The sequence below is a fragment of the Chlamydomonas reinhardtii genome, chromosome 6 (genome assembly GCF_000002595.2).
Source record: "Chlamydomonas reinhardtii strain CC-503 cw92 mt+ chromosome 6, whole genome shotgun sequence".
NCBI classification, from domain to species: domain Eukaryota; kingdom Viridiplantae; phylum Chlorophyta; class Chlorophyceae; order Chlamydomonadales; family Chlamydomonadaceae; genus Chlamydomonas; species Chlamydomonas reinhardtii.
Genome location: NC_057009.1, coordinates 1,377,050 through 1,395,962, shown reverse-complemented (window position 1 = coordinate 1,395,962; position 18,913 = coordinate 1,377,050). Strand labels below are relative to the sequence as shown.

At 61.5% G+C, this 18,913-nt stretch overlaps 3 protein-coding genes across 4 annotated transcripts in view; 1 reads left to right on the top strand and 2 right to left on the bottom strand.

Moving 5' to 3' along the window:
- The first annotated feature begins 2,810 nt into the window (after window positions 1–2,810).
- CHLRE_06g258850v5 (uncharacterized protein) lies at window positions 2,811–5,739 on the top strand. Its single transcript, XM_001696295.2, has 8 exons — window positions 2,811–3,062; window positions 3,466–3,582; window positions 3,778–3,834; window positions 4,016–4,078; window positions 4,309–4,374; window positions 4,550–4,669; window positions 4,952–4,996; window positions 5,136–5,739. The coding sequence occupies exons 1-8, from the start codon at window positions 2,943–2,945 to the stop codon at window positions 5,196–5,198; spliced, it is 651 nt and encodes a 216-aa protein (XP_001696347.1). The 5' UTR covers window positions 2,811–2,942; the 3' UTR covers window positions 5,199–5,739.
- Window positions 5,740–7,400: 1,661 nt separating this feature from the next.
- CHLRE_06g258800v5 (uncharacterized protein) lies at window positions 7,401–13,198 on the bottom strand. Its single transcript, XM_043062755.1, has 4 exons — window positions 12,552–13,198; window positions 12,301–12,416; window positions 12,028–12,228; window positions 7,401–11,738 (listed from the first exon to the last, which is right to left on the bottom strand). Exons 2-4 carry the CDS (start codon window positions 12,307–12,309, stop codon window positions 8,169–8,171), a joined length of 3,780 nt encoding a protein of 1,259 aa, XP_042923461.1. The 5' UTR covers window positions 12,310–12,416; window positions 12,552–13,198; the 3' UTR covers window positions 7,401–8,168.
- A 2,360-nt stretch (window positions 13,199–15,558) lies between these two features.
- Window positions 15,559–18,913, bottom strand: part of CHLRE_06g258733v5 (uncharacterized protein) — a 13,782-nt gene continuing 10,427 nt past the window's right edge. For both annotated transcript variants that reach the window (XM_043062753.1, XM_043062754.1), the window contains 5 exons: window positions 18,551–18,665; window positions 18,155–18,245; window positions 17,808–17,896; window positions 17,178–17,289; window positions 15,559–16,710 (listed from right to left, as the gene is read on the bottom strand). In XM_043062753.1, the coding sequence (XP_042923459.1) occupies window positions 16,502–16,710; window positions 17,178–17,289; window positions 17,808–17,896; window positions 18,155–18,245; window positions 18,551–18,665 (616 nt within the window). In that variant the 3' untranslated portion in view covers window positions 15,559–16,501. The remainder of the gene's footprint in view (window positions 16,711–17,177; window positions 17,290–17,807; window positions 17,897–18,154; window positions 18,246–18,550; window positions 18,666–18,913) is intronic.

Below are 18,913 nucleotides of genomic sequence, written 5' to 3'. Positions count from 1 at the left end.
GTAGGCGGAGCGTTGGCTAAGTGTTATGCATCTATCCTTCTGAACAGGCTAGCACGAGCAGGCGAGTTGTTCAAGTGGAGGCACCCAGCTCAGGCTGGTTTCAGGCGGAAATACGGTACTGCCCACCACCTGTTTGTCCTGAGGCACCTGGTGACAAAGCACACACGTGCAGGAGCACCACCAATGATTGTTGTACAGATTGATTTTGAGAAGGCGTTTGACAAGGTGCCGCGCCCCCTCTTGTGGCTACGGCTGCGGGAAAAGGGCGTGTCAGGGCGGCTGTTGGAGGCCATACAAGCCGCATATGAAAAGGTCATGATGACGGTTAAAGCCGATGGCAAACTGAGCGCTGCTTTTGAGGCAACGCAAGGAGTCAAGCAAGGGTGCCCACTGAGCACAGAGCTGTTCGGGCTCTTTATTGAAACTTTGGCAGAGTATATTGATGCGCACGAGGACTGGTTGGACACTGCAAGCACAGCGGGCACCCCTGAGTTAAACGGTAAGAAGCTGTCGCTCCTAATGTACGCTGACGATGTTTCGCTGCTAGCCACCACCCCTGAGCGTATGCGGCACCTGTTGTCACTTGTGGATACTTTCTGCGAAGCATTTGGTATGAAAGCAAACGTCGCAAAGTGTGAACGTCTGGTGTTCACTTCAGACGACCAGGAGCGTCGTAGATTGAATGATGAGTGCAGTGGGCTGCGGCTGGCAGGGCAGCCCATCCCTGCGGTGGACAAGGCACGGTATCTGGGACTAGTCTACGGCCCTGGACGTGCTTTTGCCGCCTGCAGAGAGACGCTATGTGAGGCTGCGCGGCGTGCTATGTACGCGCTTACTAATAGATTAAACCGTTTGAGGATTTTCTCCCCCGACATACGCATGCGTTGTTTTGAGGTGCAAGTTCGCTCCATCCTAGCATATGGTTGTGAAGTGTGGGGACCCGACGTATTAGCGGAAATGCTGGACGGCGGCCCACCACCGCGGCGGCGTGACAGCAATAACCTGGCGCACGGACCGTTTGAAGCATGCCTGAAAGACGAGACCGTCAAATTACAAGTGCAGTACATGAGGATGACAGTGGGTACGAAGCGACCATCGCATCGCCTGCTGTTTGCTGAATTAGCACAACTACCACTCCATTTCTTTTTCGCCAAGCTTTGCATTGGATTCTACAACAGGATTGCCGTGCAGAAGGATAGCCTAGCTCACGATGCACTAATCGATGAAGTACAAGACGCGTTAGTACACCCAGAGGGAGATGGGTGGTGTGCACGGCTTTTCCGTTTTATCTCAGCGCATGGCGTAGACGTATGGCAAGGCCGTATGCACATGATCAGGCCGGAAAGGGAGGAGAGCCGAGCAGGTAGCCCGCTGCCTGAAGGGCAAATAGTATCCGCCTTTCGAGAGAGTCTAATGAAGGCGTGGAAGCACGAGCGGCTGCAGTCTGAGCCAAGCACTTTCCCATCAGACAACAAGCAACCAGGCGTGCAGATGAGCAAGTACAAGCATTGGATGGGGCTGTGTGCGGAAGGAGCGGCACCACTGACCATGCAAGGGCACAGTAGAGCATTTATACCAGTTGCGCACCACAAGGCCTTGATGAGGTTCCGCCTATGCTGCTGGCCGCTTACTGCCAACCGCGCCTATGGACGACCTAGGGAGGAGAGGATTTGCCCGCTATGTGTTACAAATGAAGTCGAAGATGAGAATCATGTGCTCATGCGGTGTACGGCCTACGACCAGTTGCGTTTGGGTAGCGAGATCGATTTTACAGGCGGAATGCAGGCCGTCATGCAGAATGCGGACCCAGCCAGGTTAGCCGCGTTACTAGATTCCATTTGGGAGCACAGGAGCATAAGCACCCCCATTCGGGGACCAAACTAGCTGCATATATAAGTGTTGCAGGCGTTATAAGGGCCCCCCGGCCCGGGCCTAGGTTTCTACAAGGACAGGAATGCACGTCGTGCTCACCACCTTGTAACCACACACACAGGAAAACCTCCCACCGCCTGTCACGTCACCCCATACCGCCCTGCCCTGCCCCGTCCTGTCCCCCCCGGCCCAACCCTCCACTTCGCCAACTGAACTCGGTCTAAACCAGTCACCACGCCCCAGTGTCTAAGTAATCATGCCTGGAATGCTGGAGTCCTCCCCGCCCCGCTCCGCCCCTCCACGCCAGCGCCACAAGTGACGCAGCCCGAGGTGTTTGGCGGGCGCCAGCACGCCCACGTTGGCTTCGCCCGGGCGACCACCGAAGGAGAAGCAGTGTGGCAGCAGGCGTCTGTGTATGTGTAGGAGGAAAAGACTGCTGGAAATGGCGCAGGCAGGCAGGCAGGCAGGCAGCTTCACTAAAGCAGCTGGGGCAGGTCCTGTCCCGCGCCACAGGTCAAGTCAAAGCCCGTGAACGAGGCAGACACAGCTCCGGGATATCTCCTACAACAAGTAGGCGCGGTGCAATGACCAATTTGCATACCCAGCTGCAAATGGGTGGCGTGGGTGAGTGGGTGGGCGCACTGTTATTGACGTGCGTTGCGGAACTAATGCGTACGTAGACTGGGTTCGGCACAAACCGCCAACCCTGCCTCACTCGGGGGCGCGTGTGTGCACATCCCTCCGTTCCAAGTCCAAACAAACAATCCCAAATGCCCTCATACGGCATGTGTATGCTAAAGCATGTTTGTCTTAGCTCTGGGGTGACCTGCGCTCTCGTGGGCACTGATGCGACTGGTCAGGGGGCGCGCTCATTCTGCCACGATTGGCCCCCATTACATTGGGAGTGGACCCCTTCTCCAAAAGCTTTGGGTACTTGCGCATACATTCAAAACGGCTAGTGTGATACGATCTCAACAGTGGAATACGTAAAGCGCTGCAGCAGATCGTTCATTAATACAGAGACATTGACAGGTCTATCATTCGCGGCGAGCACTAGCAATCATCTTACCATGGAGGCTGAGGATGCTCTAATTCAGGAGGTTCCTGCCGAGGAAGCTGTCGCGGAGACCGCACCGACGAACGGCAACACACCTATTGAGCCGGACCTGGCGTCAGGCAACTTCATCAAGGTGAGTGATCTGGTAACCCATCGAAGCTTGGACTGCCGGTCTTTGACGCCCTTGGGTTACGCGATCTCCATCGTCAACGGCGGGCCGTTGCTGGGGCTTCAGCTCGCGTGCCGGTGGCTCCGGCTAATGATACTGGAGTAGATGATGGACTTGGATTTGTGTTGCAACACAGCGAATAGCGATAGCGCGGCGCTCGCGGGGGTCCGGGCAGGCCCGAAGCGACATGCGGGCGGGAGCGCTACTGCGCACGAGGTTGCGGTGACGCGTAGCATTTGAGGGACCTGTGTGAGTCAACAACATACTCATACTGTCGCTGTAGTACAGCGCCCCCAGCGACTGGCTCGCCAACAGGGCCGGAGTGGATTGCGGCCTTCAGTCCTGGCCCTACGCCAACCCTGCGCAGGTGTCTGCCAAGGGCAACGTAAAGGCGGTCGCCGGCAAGATTGCGCATAGTGCACGAGAGGGGGAGGTGCCTGCGGCCCTTTGCATTGGGCCGGAGTGCATCAACGTGGCCATCAAGGTACGCGTGGCGTGGGGGCATAGGAGGGGCGCCAAAGACCAGCACACCGGTAGGCGCCACGTGGCGAGTGTGAATCTCAGGGAGAGTGCTTGATAGCATCTGCCATGCGCGAACTGGCAGCCAGCTCGCTACATGCACGTGTGGCGGGGTTGCAACCCGCCGTTGCCTTCACGCGTCCTTGTCCTGTGGCCACAGGCCATTGCCATCGCCCGCACCTATCTGCAACAAGACACCATTGACTTAAGCTTCCAGGTGCGAAGGGATACAGGTAGCCGCCGCAGGGCAATCCGGCGGCTGGGCCTGTGGGCCAGCACGCGCCACTAGACTAGACGGACGGCTGCGACCGAGAAAGCAGTACCGTAATGTGTTGTCGGTGCCTGCCAGGGCCTGATGCATGTGCGTGTGTGTGTGTGTGTGTGTGTTGTGCCTGCAGCCAGCCTTCCGTGACGCGGACCGGTCGAAGAAGAGCCTTGCACTTTACATCGCCAAGGGCAAGGTGGGTGGGCGCACGACCTGGCGGACATGGCCGTTGCGGGTTTGGGCAGCCGAACAAGACGGGGGCCCCGTGTTTGTGGTTGGCGGCACAAGCTTAAGTTGGGAGGGCGTAGCTCAAGGGGCGCGTGCAATTGATTTTGACAGGTTTGTTGAAGGGGTGTTATATAGTACATGTTGCTGTTGCCCCTGTAAACCTGGCCTGGTGTATTGCTTCGATGCTGTCTTGGGCAGGCGCGTGCACCCATCTCGACAGTGGACGACGTGGAGATGCCCATCGGCTCTCAGAGCAAGCCCCAGGTGAGGGAAATTCAGGGGCGCGAGGCGCACGAGCCTGCGAGGCACACGAGCCTAGTACGCATGGGGGCGACTGGCTCAATAGGATGCTACGCAATTCAAGAGGAACAGGCAGGCATAACAGGGGCATAACAGGGGCAGGCGTTTACATGGTTTGCCTCGGCGTCTGGGTGTGCAGGTGGTGGCTGGCGCGCTGGCGGCACGCATTCGCGAGGAGAAGTCGGTGTGTCTCACCGCTATCGGCATTGACGCCGTGTCCAACGCCGTGCTCGCCATCGGCAACGCGCGCCTCTACCTGGTGAGGCCAGGGGAGAATCCAAGGACCGCGCGGCGCGGGAGGCGGGCAAGTTAGACCCTTCCCATCTGGGGAGGGGGCATGTGTAGGGGTACATACGGTAACCAGCCAGGCAGGTGCGGCATCGCAGCTCGCTGGTTGGAAAGCGGGAGAAGTATGTAGTAATCTAAGCACTCTTGCAGGGATGCCACCGTGGGGTGCCACTAATATGATGCAACGTTGCTGCCCTCACGCTCGCCCTGACGCCCGCCCGCCCTTGGTGTTTTTTTGCGGCACCTCAAACAGGAGCAGGACCGCAAGGACATCCGCGCACTGCCGTCGTTCGTGCAGGTGGGGTGTGGACGGGTCTAGGTTATATTGGCTATGTTGTATGGATGGGTGTAGCGTAGAGATTGGTGCTCGCCCGTTCCCTGCATGCTGTAGCCCATGCTGTACATGCTTGGTACCCACCTACTCCGTACGCGCACAGGTGCACAAGAATGGCCGTGACCTCAACGCGGTGCGCTTTGCGCTGGTTGTGGAGAACATCTAAGCGGGCTTCATGTCTACCGATCCAGACAGCGGGCTTCGTGTCTGAAAGAGGATTGGCTTAGGCGGGGTGCTGAGGGCGAGCGAGGCGGACACGGATGCGGATTTGGGTCGCGCTGCACAACTCTGATGCAAGCGCGGGCACCAGCTATCCCATCGATTTGCGATATAGGGACGCCGTGTCGGCACAAGGCACGGGGAGCGCACCTGTGGAGGCACCGAGTCAGGGGTTGCTGAACAGGGATACGTGCGTGTACTGTTGATTGGCCCGGCCAATAGGCGATAGCACTCGTCAATACGTGGTACTCGTTTAGCTCCCCCGCCAAAGCCTGTGGCGCAGAAACTAGAGCACCCTCCCCCCACGACAGGCCTGAGGTGTCGTGTGAGAGGTGGGACAGCGGTGCAGGTGGGAGAGAGGTGGGACAGTGGTGCAGTGGCTGGTAGGGCGAGTTGCTACGCAGGATGCGGGAGTTGAGCGCTGCGGCAGTCATTCCCTGCGAACGGACGACGCTCCGAGTGTGGAGTGTGTGTAATCCTGAAGTGTGTGCAATCCTGGCGCGCTCGTACTGCCGTCCCTGTTTCAGCCGCCAGCTCCAGCCGCTCCAGCTGTACCGTACTGGTATCAAAGCGCAGTTTGTTTGAGGCTGAACCCCCCGATCATTCGTGTGCACCAAACTCAATACAGGCGCAAAGCGTGAGTGGCATACGTGGGTATTCGGTAAGGACTACTGATCGACCATGGGCGGCGGGTCCAAATCAGCCGGAGCAAGAAGCGACTTCGCGAGTCCATGGAGCGGCTGGGCACATGGCGGGCGGGCTAGAGGAAAGGTGGCGGGGGCATTTCTTGTTTGACTCTGACTCTGACTCTGACTGGCTGACCATGAAACCTGAACCTGAACCCGAAGTCCCGACCCAGGCACAGGTCCTGACCCCTGGGGGCTCGCGACCCTTACACAGGGAACCTGATCCTGCACGGGCCCACCCTGACCCCACATCAAACCGATGTCCACCCCAGCGTGTTGCGAACAGCGCTCGTATCTTCCTTCGTTCGGAACGAAATTTGCCCCAAAAGGCCTCTGGCGGACGAAATTGTTTTGAGCTTGACTTGGAATTTCGGCCAAAACGCACGGGATCTTGGGGGGACTTTCGGCAAACAGACAAAGACATTTTTGGGATTTCGGCCACTTTTGGCCAAGGACAGGGGGTTCCAGCGGCTACTCCACGGCCGAAACCTGCGCGGCATATGGTAAGAAGGCTCAAAGGGCTGTATCTATCTATGGGTGTTGAGTGTTGACGGCGGGAGACAGGGGTTCCCCTGGCGGGAGAATGGGGTTGGGTCGACGGGAAGCAGGGGAGGAGTGGGCGTGCCGTGTCGGTGTGTGATGGGACAGGGTTTAGGCAGGTTGGCGAGGTCCCGTGTTCTGGGGCATGGCGTTGGGTTCACTGTATTATTCCCGCGCAAATGGCGTGCCAAGATCGCTGACACCGCCGCACACGAACCTTGCGGGTTGGGGGCGGAGCCCCCGGAAACATTTTGGGGGTGAATGAAGCGGCGGCAGCCTGTTTCGTCAACTAAACGAAGCCATTTTAAGGAATTCAGCCACTGACGCCGCCCCTGCCTTCGTAAGATACGAGCGCTGGTTGCGAAGGATTGGGCTTAGTTTTGAGCGAGCGGCGCCACCCATGCACCCTCATACACACCCACCCCACGCTCACTGTTCTATCCCTTTTGAAGCACACAGATGCCTTATAAGGTTTCGGCTTTGCTGTTGGCCGATTGCAGCTAATAGAGACCACCATTTACCTAGAAATGCCAGGCTTTGCCCCCTCTGCAACAAAGGAGTAGAGGATGAACGGCATGAGTGTGAAGCGTACACGTGTGTCAGATCAACGTACGGTATCAGTTCTGATTCAATGAAGCAGGTTATGCAATGTGCTGACCAGGTTAAGTTGGCTTGCTGCGTTCGTGATATTTGGTCTAAGCGCTGTCTTTTGATTAGGCAGCACCACGACGGTGCACACGGTGTGCTAGACGCAACTAACAATCCAAGAGACGAGGGGCCCTTGCGGCTCGGTTAGTCTCGTTGCAGGTATTAGGAATGCACACTTCCTGTAACACATACACTGGTGCCACGGCCCTCCTGATCTTGGATGCTGCTGGAGTCATTCCCATCCCATCCCAAGGCGCTTGGACGAGCGAAATTGAATTCCGTGTGGATTACAGCCACATGCTTGCTTCTAAGGGGCACCTCTGGCACTGCCGGGATAGGAATGGGGAACAATCAATTGAAGGATCGCAATCGCTTTGTTAAGCCCCGGTGCGCAGACGCCTCGCAAGCAGCGGCGCTGCTGATAAACGCTTTGAATCAATGGCACTTGCGCAACAAATTGAACATCCAGCCGCCAAGACCACCACGCCCGCTAGTATTTAGGCAGCTCTCGTGCGATGCTGCCACACCACGTGAGTTCACAACTTCTAACCAGTCCAGCATGCTGACCAACAATCGGACAGAGACATGCGGAACTCTTACCCTGCATCTACCCGCACTGCGCCGGACTATCCGGGTCGCATGCCCAATGTGTCCTACCCCTGATCCCTGACGAGTGGTCATACACGCACGCACGCTGCACAATTGAGCGTCCTAGGTTCCCTCATCAGTGGCGCCTGGCCAGTCTAGGTGGGCGTGTCGCAACAAGCACTGCAGACACAGCCCAAACCCACCAGCACGCTCCGGTCGTCATCAACACCTCAACTCGCCGCATTAATCGCACGAGTATCCAATGCGTTCGCTCCAGGGCTGCACGATGCTCACGCTGGATCCGACGCTACAGACCGAAGCCTGAGCGCTGAGCCTGTGCACCCACACAACACACCTGCCGTCACCAGCTGGCTGCTGGTCACAGCTCCTAACCCGCTCACTAAGCCAAGCTTGAGCGCAACGCTGCGCTTAGCTATTGCTGCATCATCTGTGATTTAGACGGGCAGCTTGTCGATGCAGACGCCAGCGCCGGGCGAACCAGCCTTGCCCGACAGGTACAGGTATGGGTCGACGGCAGCCTTGGGGTCGAACGGCGAGGGGAACACAGCCTTGAGCTTCTGGCGCGGGGGCTCGGCCTCGCCAATGCGGATCTGGGAGCCGCAGACCAGGCGCGCCTGGCGCACGAAGTCGCCGCCAGAGAGGATGAAGTCCATGACAGCATCGTGAGCAGACTGCTGGGCAGCCACAGTGATACGGTAGAACAGACCCTTGGCCTTCTTCTTGACCTGATACCAGTCCGTGCAGGAGATCGAGGCGTTCACGTTGGGCTTGACCGACACGGGCTGGCCCAGCTGGTCCTGCAGCGCGGCCTTCAGGGCGGGGCACAGCCAGAACTGCACGGTGCGGCCAGACACGCCGGTGTTCCTGCCACCAGTGCCCTTGAAGGGGGCGAAGATCTCATAGGTGCGGACAGTGGTGCCGGCGGGGGCAGTCCAGGTGGTGTTCCGGGCAGTGGGGGCAGGAGGCACGTTGTTGACAGGCAGCGGAGGCCAGGGGGGCAGCCGGGCAACAGGGGGAGGAGGCGAGGGAGGAGGGGGAGGAGGGGGAGAGGGCGGGGGAGAGGCGGCAGCCGGGGGAGGAGAGGGGGGAGGAGGCGAGGGGGGGGGAGGCGACGGGGGAGGGGGCACCGGCGGAGGAGGCGACGGCGGGGGAGGAGCCGGGGGAGGAGGCGAGGGAGGAGGAGGCGAGGGAGGAGGCGAGAGGACGGGGGGAGGAGGCGAGGGAGGAGGAGGCGACGGGGGAGTCGGGGGAGGAGGCGAGGGGGGCAGAGGGCAGCACAGGTCGAGGACGGCCACGGCCGGGTTGGTGGGCACGTCGCGAGAGCACCGGTAGTCAGTGAAGAATCCACCGCCAGCGGGGTTGTACAGGCGCACAGCCGAGCCGCAAGGCACGCCGCCATCGCGCACGAAAACACCAATCGTGCTGTTCACCGACAGGTACTGGTACAGGAAGTTGACCTGGCTGGGCTGGGCCAGCTCGGGGCTCAGCAGCGTCTCCTGGGCGGGGCGGCTGCAGTAGGGGGCGCTGGGGTTCACGCGCTGGATGGTGTTGGTCCGCTCGAACGAGTCCATCATGGCGTTCATCCAGGATGTGTAGCGAGGGCAGTTGATGGCGTCGTTCTGGTCACCGTTGATGACTGACATCTGGAAGCGGAAGCCCGGAGGAGGGGGAGGAGGCGACGGGTTGGGGCTGGGAGGAGCCGGGGGCGGGTTGGGCTGAGGGGGCAGAGGAGGAGGCGAGGGGGTCGGGGGCTTGGGCGGCGGAGAGGGGGCGGGAGGGGGAGGAGGGCAGGTGTAGGACGGCAGGACGAACTGGGGGTAGAAGATGGCGTCGGGGCCGACGACGAAGGGGTAGGTGGCGTTGACAACGGTGCCGTTAGGCTGGAACACGGGCACGGGCGCGGTGGTGTTCATGCCGCAAGTCGAAGTGACGTTGAAGTAGTCACCGCAAATCAGGCCCAGACCGCCGGGGGCAGGGAAGGTGAACTGGTTGAAGGCACCAATGTTGCCGGCCATGTTGCGCAGGAAAACCTGAGCACCCTCCGTAGTCAGAGTGTCGGCGACGGCGCTGATCTCGGTAGCGCTGACGGTCGTGCCGCAGCGGAACTGGGGAGGGTTGCGCAGCTGCACGCCCTGGGTGAACGTACTCTGCACCAGGGTCGCCAGCAGAGAGCAGTCAGGGTTGCGGTCAACACCGTTCTTGGGGATGCGCGAGATGACCTTGAAGTTCAGGCCGCAGAAAGCCGCAGGGGGGGCGGGAGGAGGGGGAGAGGGGTTGGCGGGGCTGGGAGGAGAGGGAGGAGGAGAGGGAGGCGACGGGGGCACCGGGGGAGGAGAAGGCGGCTGCGGGGGGCTGGGAGGAGGAGAGGGAGAGGGAGGAGGGGACAGAGGGCACGAAGTGGACGGCTGCATCAGATCCGGCGGGGTGAGGATGGTGGCGCAGCGGCGACGCTGGTAGTTGGTGTTCTGGGGGATGGCGCCAAGGCGGATGTAGCCGGGCAGACCGGCAACGCCGTCGGGGATGTAGTAGGGCAGGCTGGCGTTGGGCCACTGCGGTCCACCAAAGCCGCCCAGCAGCAGAGGGCACACGTAGCGGGCACCCTGGTAGGTGTACGTGCTGCCGTCGTAGCTGTCCACCAGGGGAGGGCTGCCGCCGCCGATGGGCTGGCTGTAGTACTGGCCGTCAACGACAGCCTCGAACGACATGAACGCACCGCAGCCCAGACCCAGGCCACCGAACTGGACGGGGCCAGCCAGGGCCTTCCAAAGCTCAGACGAGCCCAGCACGGCGAACATGGAGGTCACGGCGTCAGCAGCCCACTTGTTCTGCTCGGAGGTGGGGTAGGGCTGGCCAGAACCATCCTTGGAGCCATCAAAGAACATCTTCACACCCAGCATGGTGTAGGCGGGGTAGAAGGCGTTGTTGGTCTCGTTGATGGTCACGTAGGGCTGGGACTTCAGGCACACGTTGGGGTTGTTGCCAATGCCGCAGCCCAGACCATAGCGCATCATGGCGTACACCTTGGTCACGTCGTCCTGGTTGAAGCCGTTAGGGCGGTTAGGAGCGTAGACGAAGACAGAGCCAGTGAACTGCTGGGTCGGGGGAGCAGGCGGCAGGGGGCTGGGGGGAGTAGGAGGCTTGGGGCTCGGGGGCAGGGGAGACGGAGGAGGGGAGGGGGGCAGAGGCGCCGGGCTGGGGGGCAGCGGGCTGGGCGGCTGCGGGGGCGGCGAGGGAGGCAGAGGCGGCGAGGGAGGGCGGGAGGTGGTCTTGCAGCTGGGGGGCAGGAAGAAGCCAGGGATGGCGGCCAGGTTGACGACGCCGCCCTGAAGGGCCAGGGTCTGCAGGGTCTGGCCGGCGATCATGCTGGTGCGCGGGTCACCGCAGTAGAAGCCGGTCTCAGCAGTGCCGATCTGGGAGACCGAGTACTTGACGATGCTGTACTCGGCCGCCAGGAAGAGAGAGGATCCAGCCGCGCCCGACAGATCCTTGGAGGGCAGGGGGCCCTGGGTGGCACCAGCCTTGGGCTGGCAAATGCCGGCCGCGTCGAACACGTAGCCGGGGGCGCAGTAGTTGTTCAGGCTAGTCTTGTAGGTGGCGCAAGACCAGCGCTTGTACGAGTTGCGGTCCTCAATCATGTAGTCCTGGACGGAGGCCTGGACCGACAGAGGCTTGGAGCTGTCCGGGGGAGAGTCCCACAGGTAGACGGCGCCGCTGGGGCCGGTCTGACCGGGCAGGGTGGGCTCCACGTACAGCCACTGGCCATCCGGCTGGTTGGCGGCACGCGCAGTCGCGTTCAGCGACAGAGTGTAGTAGATGTTGTCGGCGTAGTCCTTGAACAGGACCAGGAAGCCGCCAACGGTGGTAGTGCCCTTGTAGACCAGGGGCAGGCGAGCAACCTGGTACTGGCAAGTGTCCGTGTACGGGAAGGTGTTCGCGGGGACGGGGAAGCCGGGGACCTGAGGCAGAGAGCACTCAGTGGCGTCCGTGGACCAGAGATCGGTGGTCTGCGAGCAAGGGGAGAGTAGAGATGGGTCAGAAAGGAAAGGCGCAAATGAGATAGGGCGCTGACTTTGCCTCGCGCAGAATTGATGGAAGCATTCAAAATTTCAGGAAGCTGCCGAGGTCAACTCAAAATGCGACCGACTGACGGTCGCTCTTGCTAGCGAGCGCCATAGCTTGTTCGACACTGCTGCTGTATTTGCACACTAGTTATCTGATCTTGAGTCGCGGCCACGTAACCCCGCAGCGCCAGTAGCAGAAAAACCGACGAATCATCATGCAACCAAGTCTCACCTCGCAAGCAGTGGGAGTGTTCACGCCCAGGTTGCAAGCCCAAGCGTTGGTGGTGCGGTTCTGAATAGCGCAGTAAGCGTTCAGACCACGCGCAGGGGGAGGGTACGCGCCCTGGGCGTTGGCCGCCCCGAGGGCGGCCAGGCCCAAGAGGGCCACCAGGAGCGCTGTGCTCCTGGCCATCCTAGCAGCGAGGTGTAACACCTGCATGCATGCCCGACAACCTCACTTAGGATATTGGAACAGTCACTTTAGACCGCCCCGCTGCTAGCTCACTGCACCCATCGATCAGCAACCCGCCAGTAGCTCCCGACAAGTGCGCACCTCGGCGCGCTGAAAAGGCTGTTTGCAAGCTCCAAGCTGCCTTTAGCTGCCGCTTATGATATGCCCGCCTGAAAAGACAAAGCAGTCCAGAAACAGAGGTATGATCAGTCCCAGGAAAGAAAGTCACGCTGAGCTCTCCTGATGATTTTCCGTGAGCCAAGACTATGCACCAACAACTAAGCTATTTGTAGCGAGGTATGTACCTTGGGGACAGTGGCAAGTGAGCTGAGACGGCCTCTACTGGCCAATTCGCGCGTCTAGGCGCTAAAATACACAAGTGAAACAAGCGCGGCTAGGTAAGCACGCGCGTCAACTACACTAAGTGTAGCGAAGTAGTAAACACTGTGTAGGCTAATAAGAGGCACTTGTACCTCGAGTCTCGTGCTCGGGCCGTGGAGCTCGGCTGGGCTGCTGATGCCACACCAAAGGGAGCGCACATATGGCGAGGGGCCTGCAAAAGGGGCCAACGCGCCAGGAGCGGTGCACTCGGCGCTGCGGGGCGATCTCACACCGAGGGGCCAACGCGCTCGCCCACCTCACACTTCGGCGCGTTGGCCCCTCGGTGTGAGACTCCGATTGCGCCGGCATACTCGCTTTTGCACATGCAAGCCAAAGGATTTGAGCACCTATGCATGTGCAGTTCATGCTGCTGCGCAATCGACGGAAAGGCTTCTCCGCCGCTTGCCGAGATGGTGCACAGCGGTCGGAGCTCGACATTCTTCAAGCGACGTCATCACTGAGTATGATGTAGCAGTGCGTATGTGACTCAGATTACTTGGGTGCGAAACTAGCCCTTGTAGACTTCGCGCGACGCACAGCCACCGGACCCCTTTGTAATATTATGCAAACGAAAATTCATCAGGACTTTATAAGCACAGTCAAGTCTCTTATAAATGCTGGTGCTGCCGCAAGTTGGCCTACATAGAATACCTCGGTGGCACCACCGCCACTCGTTCTCCAGAAAGCTTTCCTACTAGACCCACGCATAAGAATGTAATGTGCTGATAAGAACTTGCGGCTCCTTAGGCGGGGCGGAGAGAGGACATCGGGGACCGGCGCGGGGGCGTGTAGACGCTGTCTGCACGCTGTGGGGCCAGGGGATTCTCTGACTTATGCGGGGAAGTCGTGCCACGGGTAGACGCGCAGGGGTGAAGGGCTACCACAAGTGCGGGGCAAGTGCTCGAGTGCTAGGACTCCCCGCTCTGATACTGTTGCATGCGCCTATGGTCCACCCCGATGCAAGCTGGAATAGCCCCAACCAAACGCCCAACGGATAGCCCCCTATTGTCCTGGGTGTGGACGATACTGCCTGTGCTGCCGGCTCGTGATACCCCTCCCATGAGTCCCTGGCAGGGCTGCACGCGTGTTGCCGGTGGCACAAGCATGGGTGGTGGGATTACACTTGCAGATGCGACGGCCAGCCTTGCCCTGCACAACACCAGCATGCGTGTCAACAGGTGGCAACAGGCCGGGACCATGCAAGGCAGTGGCAGCGCCGCAGCGGGTCCTTGTCTCTTTCCGGGTCAGCGACTGGTTGACGGCGGCTGCACCAGTGTCAAGTTGCGAGGCTCGAGGGTTCAGCCGGCTGCAGCGCGCCTGCAGGTGGCGGTGCACATCTCTACGTCAGTAGTCTGAACTCTGAAGGCGAGACAGCTCTGCGCTGAATGCAGCACTCGGCATTGCCCATGCTGCGTGTGTAGCGTTGGTGAATGGCCGGGTCACTGGGTGTCGGGGTTGGTGCCGCCGCTGCACAGGACATGTGCGCGTCCACTGGCGCGCCGTGTTGGGCGGCGAGGCTGAAGGTCATTGAAGCCTCGCTGTATGCGTCGGGCGAAAATGCCGGCAGCCCTGCACGGCTGGCAGCCCGGCACGGCTGGCGGCCACACCCCTGGCTGCCCACGCTTCCCTTCGAGGGGCCGCCGCCGGGGCTGGCGGGGGGGGGGGGGCAATTTACTCCGACCCCAAAGGAACAAACACGGGGGAGTGGCTGTTCTTTGAGAACGGAGTAATTAAACCCCAAGTGTGCAGTGCCGAGGGGGGGTGTTCCCCATGGCGCCAGCCCCCAGGCCAACTCTCCAACATTGTGCTCGCTGGCTTTCTCGGCTTCGTAAAAGCATCGTCGATTACCGTGTGGGGGGTGGAAGATGGCTATCCCGGTGCCCGGGCGCTGCACGAGGGTGGTCTGGCAGGTCAGGGCAGGTGCAGCAGTCCACTGTACGGCGGCAGCGGCGCTGCCCTGGTGGGGGGGGGGTACAAGAGTCAAACCCAATGTGCGCTGGGCTGCACCGCAAGCCCTTGTGGCCAGTGCAGTCTGCGGAGCATGTTCGTCCACCGTGTGTCATCTCGGCAAGCCTGTGCAGTGCAGTCACGGGGAGAGTGGCGCCGGGCAGCTGCTCCGATGAGCCGTGTCGCTCAGGTGCGCCGGGTGGGGGGAAGCGCACAGGGGCAGCGGCATGCGCCGCCCAGCCGGCTTGCGGCAGTCCGATCACCATGCGCACTGGGGAACTGATGCTGGGTCGCGGCTGGGCTACAAGCAAGGCGATAGCATCCCACAGACACTGAGGTGCTGTACAGCTGTAGTACGAGGCGTGAGGGAGGTGCGCGGTGCAGCGCGAAGTCTCAAGAAGGCAGACGCATCCTCAAAACGGTTGGAGGCGTGCAGTAGCAGTAGCAGTAGCAGTAGCAGTAGCAGCAGCAGTTGGGATGCAAGCGCACTGCACCCACGTCATGACTCATGACAAGGGCAGCGTCCATGGAAGATTGCCGCGTGTGTGTATGGGCTGTGAGTGCGAAACGGCTGCACCCTTGCCACCCGGCTGCCATCGACAGACCAATACAGGCTGCGTCCTTTCCTGGCTGGCATCGTGTAGCGCTGTGCAAAGGCGTGCGGTGGTGGTTACCGTGGGGCCACATCCGGGTGTGAGTCCAGCCGCTCAGGCTCCGGCACCCGGTGTTGGGGGTGCAAGGGGTGGCTGCAAGCGTAGAGCGTGGGCTTTCCGAAGACAAGGCCGTGTCGTCCACCCCATTCTTGTGTGGAGACGGGCTCGTGCTCAGAAGGGAACTTGTATGGGAGTATGAGTAGTGGTTCGAGTGGGCTGGCCGCACACGAAGGCGGCGATGTGAGGGCAGGGGCGGCGGGGATGGGGCTGGCGACGGCTTAAGTCACCGTCAAGCCAAAGTGCGATTCGGTAAAGGCGGACAGGGTACGTTCGGGTGTTAATGGGCAGAGGAGAGTCACTAGCCATTTCAGGCGTGTTCTCAGTCTCAGTCATGTCGTGCAGCCTAGGTTTGTTCAGCACTAGCCCTCTCACACCGTTCTGGATAGCGCCCGCACTAGGCGTAACCCCCAACGCAATGTTGCTTCGTGCGGGAGCGTGGCAAAGGCAACAGGTCGGCCTATCAGCACGGCCTATCAGTAACAGTGCATTGGGCAAGGGCAATGAAACGCGAAGCTCTGTTACAGGAAACCCCCCAGCCATCCCTTTGCCACGGGGCGGTAGATCCCCAACCGCCCGATTCCACGACGTGCCCAGCTCGGCACCTCCGCCTTCCCACTCCTTCCTCGCCTTCCAGGCTCGCATCAACGCCTGTGCACATCATATCATCCAGCCACCGCCGCTCGTCCTTCCCGGCCACCAGCGGCCGATCTTGCCGTCAAGTTGATGAGCGCTGCAGCCGTCGCACACGCGCACATGCCTTTCTCCCGGACACGCGCGGACATGGCCCCAGCAACATACGTAACAAACCGACACGCGGAGGAGCTTGCAGCACTCCACGCCTGTCGCTGTGCTGGCACACATTCCTCAGTGCTGCCAGGCACCCGGCTGTCACTAGCATCTAGATGTGCTTTCGTGCGTCACGCATTCACGCAAACAACCACGCCCGTATACTGTTTTGCTCACGCCCATCCTACCTGCTCCTCCACTCCATTCCACTGCTCCGCCTTCTCCACCTCATCACTGCTACCGGCCGCCCGTCGGCAGCCGACAGGGCTGCCGCAGGCAGCTGCAGCCGCGCCCTAGCGCTCCTCCTCCTCCGCTTCCTCCTCCTCCTCCGGCTACCGCTGCCTCCCCCTCTCAACCCCACCTGCCGCTGCTGGCCCACTCACGCCGCCGCCCCACACGCCTGCCGCCCCACACGCCGCCTCACTCGCTCACATGGACGAGGTGGCCAGGTCCTTGCCGGCCGACGGCGCCGAGCTGCCGTTCTCCACGGACGCCAGGGCCGCGCCGCCCGAGGCGGTGGCGCGGGCGGCGCGCGGCGCCACCTTCTGAGCCACACTCATCCAGCCAATCATCTTGTTGAGCGCGCTCACGTAGGCGCGCGCCGAGGCCACCACAATGTCCTCGTTGGCGCCCGAGCCTGTGTGTGCGCGCGCGCGCGTGTGTGTGTGTGTGTGTGTGTGTTAAACACAAAACAAACGGAACAAAGCCGCCAAACACGCGTGCGCAGTTACGGACAAATACCTACGCCGGTTGTGTGTGTGTGTGTGTGTGTGTGTGTACGTGTGTGTTAGGAACGAAACGGAAGCCCGCCCTGCGTGTGCGTGTGTGTGTGTGTGTGTGTGCGTGTGTGTGTGTGTGTGTGTGTGTGTGTGTGTGTGTGTGTGTGTGCGTGTGTGCGTGCGTGTGCGCGCGCGCGTTCGCGTGTGTACTCGGGATCAGGCCATGTCATGGTGGCAAGGCGTGCGTGTGATGTCTGTGAAATGGCCAAGGGCATACGAGAGCGCCCAGGCGGCCTAAGCCCGCGCCTGCAGCAGCACCCAACTACACAGCCCCCACCCACCCACAAGCAACCTGCACAGCCCGCGCCCCGCCGCCCGCACCCACCCGAGAACTGGCGCTGCACGGTGCCCAGCGCCGCGTGCTCGCTGTAGCCGGCGTCGCTCATCTTGCCCGAGGGGCGGATCATGACGCGCGTGTGAGCCAGGGCCTCGATGCCCTGAGGGGGAGGCAGGGGGGGTTACATTCATGATTAATTAAGAAGTGAAGTGCAGGGGGGGGCGGTGAGGCGGGATGGCGGTGAGGTGGGGTGCGGATGTGGCGGGGTGGCGGATGTGGCGGGGGTTGCAAGGATGTTTGGAAAAGCGGTACAGGATGTGGCGGGGCTGCGGATGTGGCACCATGCAGGCGAGCCACACGTGCTGGCCGCTGGCTTGTGTTTCCGGGTAGAAGAGACGCCCGCAGCAGGGCCGTCCGTTCCCCGCCATTTCTGCCCCCGCCGCTGGCGCACACTGCACCTGCCGATCAGCCCAGGCGCCTGACCGCTGGGCTAGGCTGTTCACTGGCTGCCCTGGCCTCGCAACACGCCCAAGCCGTTGTCGCCGCTGCCACTTCCCCCCACGCGCTCCTTCGCGTTGTGTTCTATGCTGGCCCCTTCGCTTCTTCTCACGGCCTCCCACCTCCCTCTTGCAGCCCCCGGTCACCCGCCCACCCGCCTGCCCCCGGCCCCCGCCTCACCTGCGTGACGCTGCTGACGCTGTAGTCCGACAGCTCCGCCTCCACCCGCACCAGGCTGTCCACGGCCTTGTAGGCGGCGTCCACAGGGCCTGTGAGGGGGGGACGAGGGGACGAGGGGGTGGGCGTGTGGAAGGAAGGCATGATTTGCATTCCGCATATGCGTGTCCTGAATCCTGGACGGCTGAGTTCACCGCGCCGCGGCGACGGCCTTGCCAGCTTGCCAGCTTGCCTGCTGCCTGCCTCCCTCCCACCATGCCCACCCACACTCCCGCCCATACCATGCCCGCCGCTGCTGCCGCACACAGCCTGCCCCTCCGCCCCTCCCCCCAGGTGCGTCCGCGCCTCACCGGTGCCTACGCCCACGCCGATGCGCGCGATGCCGTCCGGCCCCTTCATCTGTACCGTGGCGGTGGGCATGCCCATGGTGCCGCACACCACCTGAGGGCGCACGTGTGCGCGGGGGAGGGCGCACGGGGAGGGCGCACGGGGAGGGCGGGAGGGATTGTAAAAGATGGAAGTGCCGGCAATAGTACAGCGCGAGGGAGGGCGGGACGAGGGACGCAGAGGCATGCACATGGGCCAAAGCCAACACGGTGGTCATGAAATGCGCACGGCACGGCGGCCTCCGAGCCTGTGCAATATAAGGCCCCAACTCTCCTCCTCGCTCTTTTGCACTGGGTTCGGTCTAGTTTGGGCTGGTACTTACAACCTCGCCCCCCTGCCCGCCCCCCCCCCCGCCGCACCTGCAGGTCCAGCAGCTCCCAGATGACCTTGGGCTGGTGCAGCTCGTCGCTCATGAGCGCCAGGATGTCCTCGTCGGTGATGCCCTTCTTCTTGTCAGCCAGGGCCTTGAAGCGCCTGAGCAGCACAGGGGGGAGGGGGCAGGGGGAGGCGGGGAGGATGGAGCAGGGGGAGGAGGGAGGTGGGCGAGCCATGGTTGGGGGGCGCGTGTGTTTCACGCACCAATCCCTGCCCGCTCCCTGTCAACCCCGGGCTTGGAAGATTGCACCCGCTCCCTCCATCCCCTTTCTTCTTACCCCCTTCCCTTTGGCCTTCACTTTGCGTTCGGTTCTTGTAACCCGTTCTCCCCTGCCCTCCCCCCCCCC

Excerpts from the sequence above, each read along its gene's own strand:
- CHLRE_06g258800v5 (XM_043062755.1), bottom strand. Across the intron at positions 11,739-12,027 it reads ACACTCCCACTGCTTGCGAG|ACCACCGATCTCTGGTCCAC; the intron begins GTGAGACTTGGT and ends CCTTGCTCGCAG.
- CHLRE_06g258850v5 (XM_001696295.2), top strand. The coding sequence starts at position 2,943 with ATGGAGGCTGAGGATGCTCTAATTCAGGAGGTTCCTGCCGAGGAAGCT. Across the intron at positions 4,079-4,308 it reads TTTACATCGCCAAGGGCAAG|GCGCGTGCACCCATCTCGAC; the intron begins GTGGGTGGGCGC and ends TGTCTTGGGCAG. Across the intron at positions 4,670-4,951 it reads GCAACGCGCGCCTCTACCTG|GAGCAGGACCGCAAGGACAT; the intron begins GTGAGGCCAGGG and ends CACCTCAAACAG.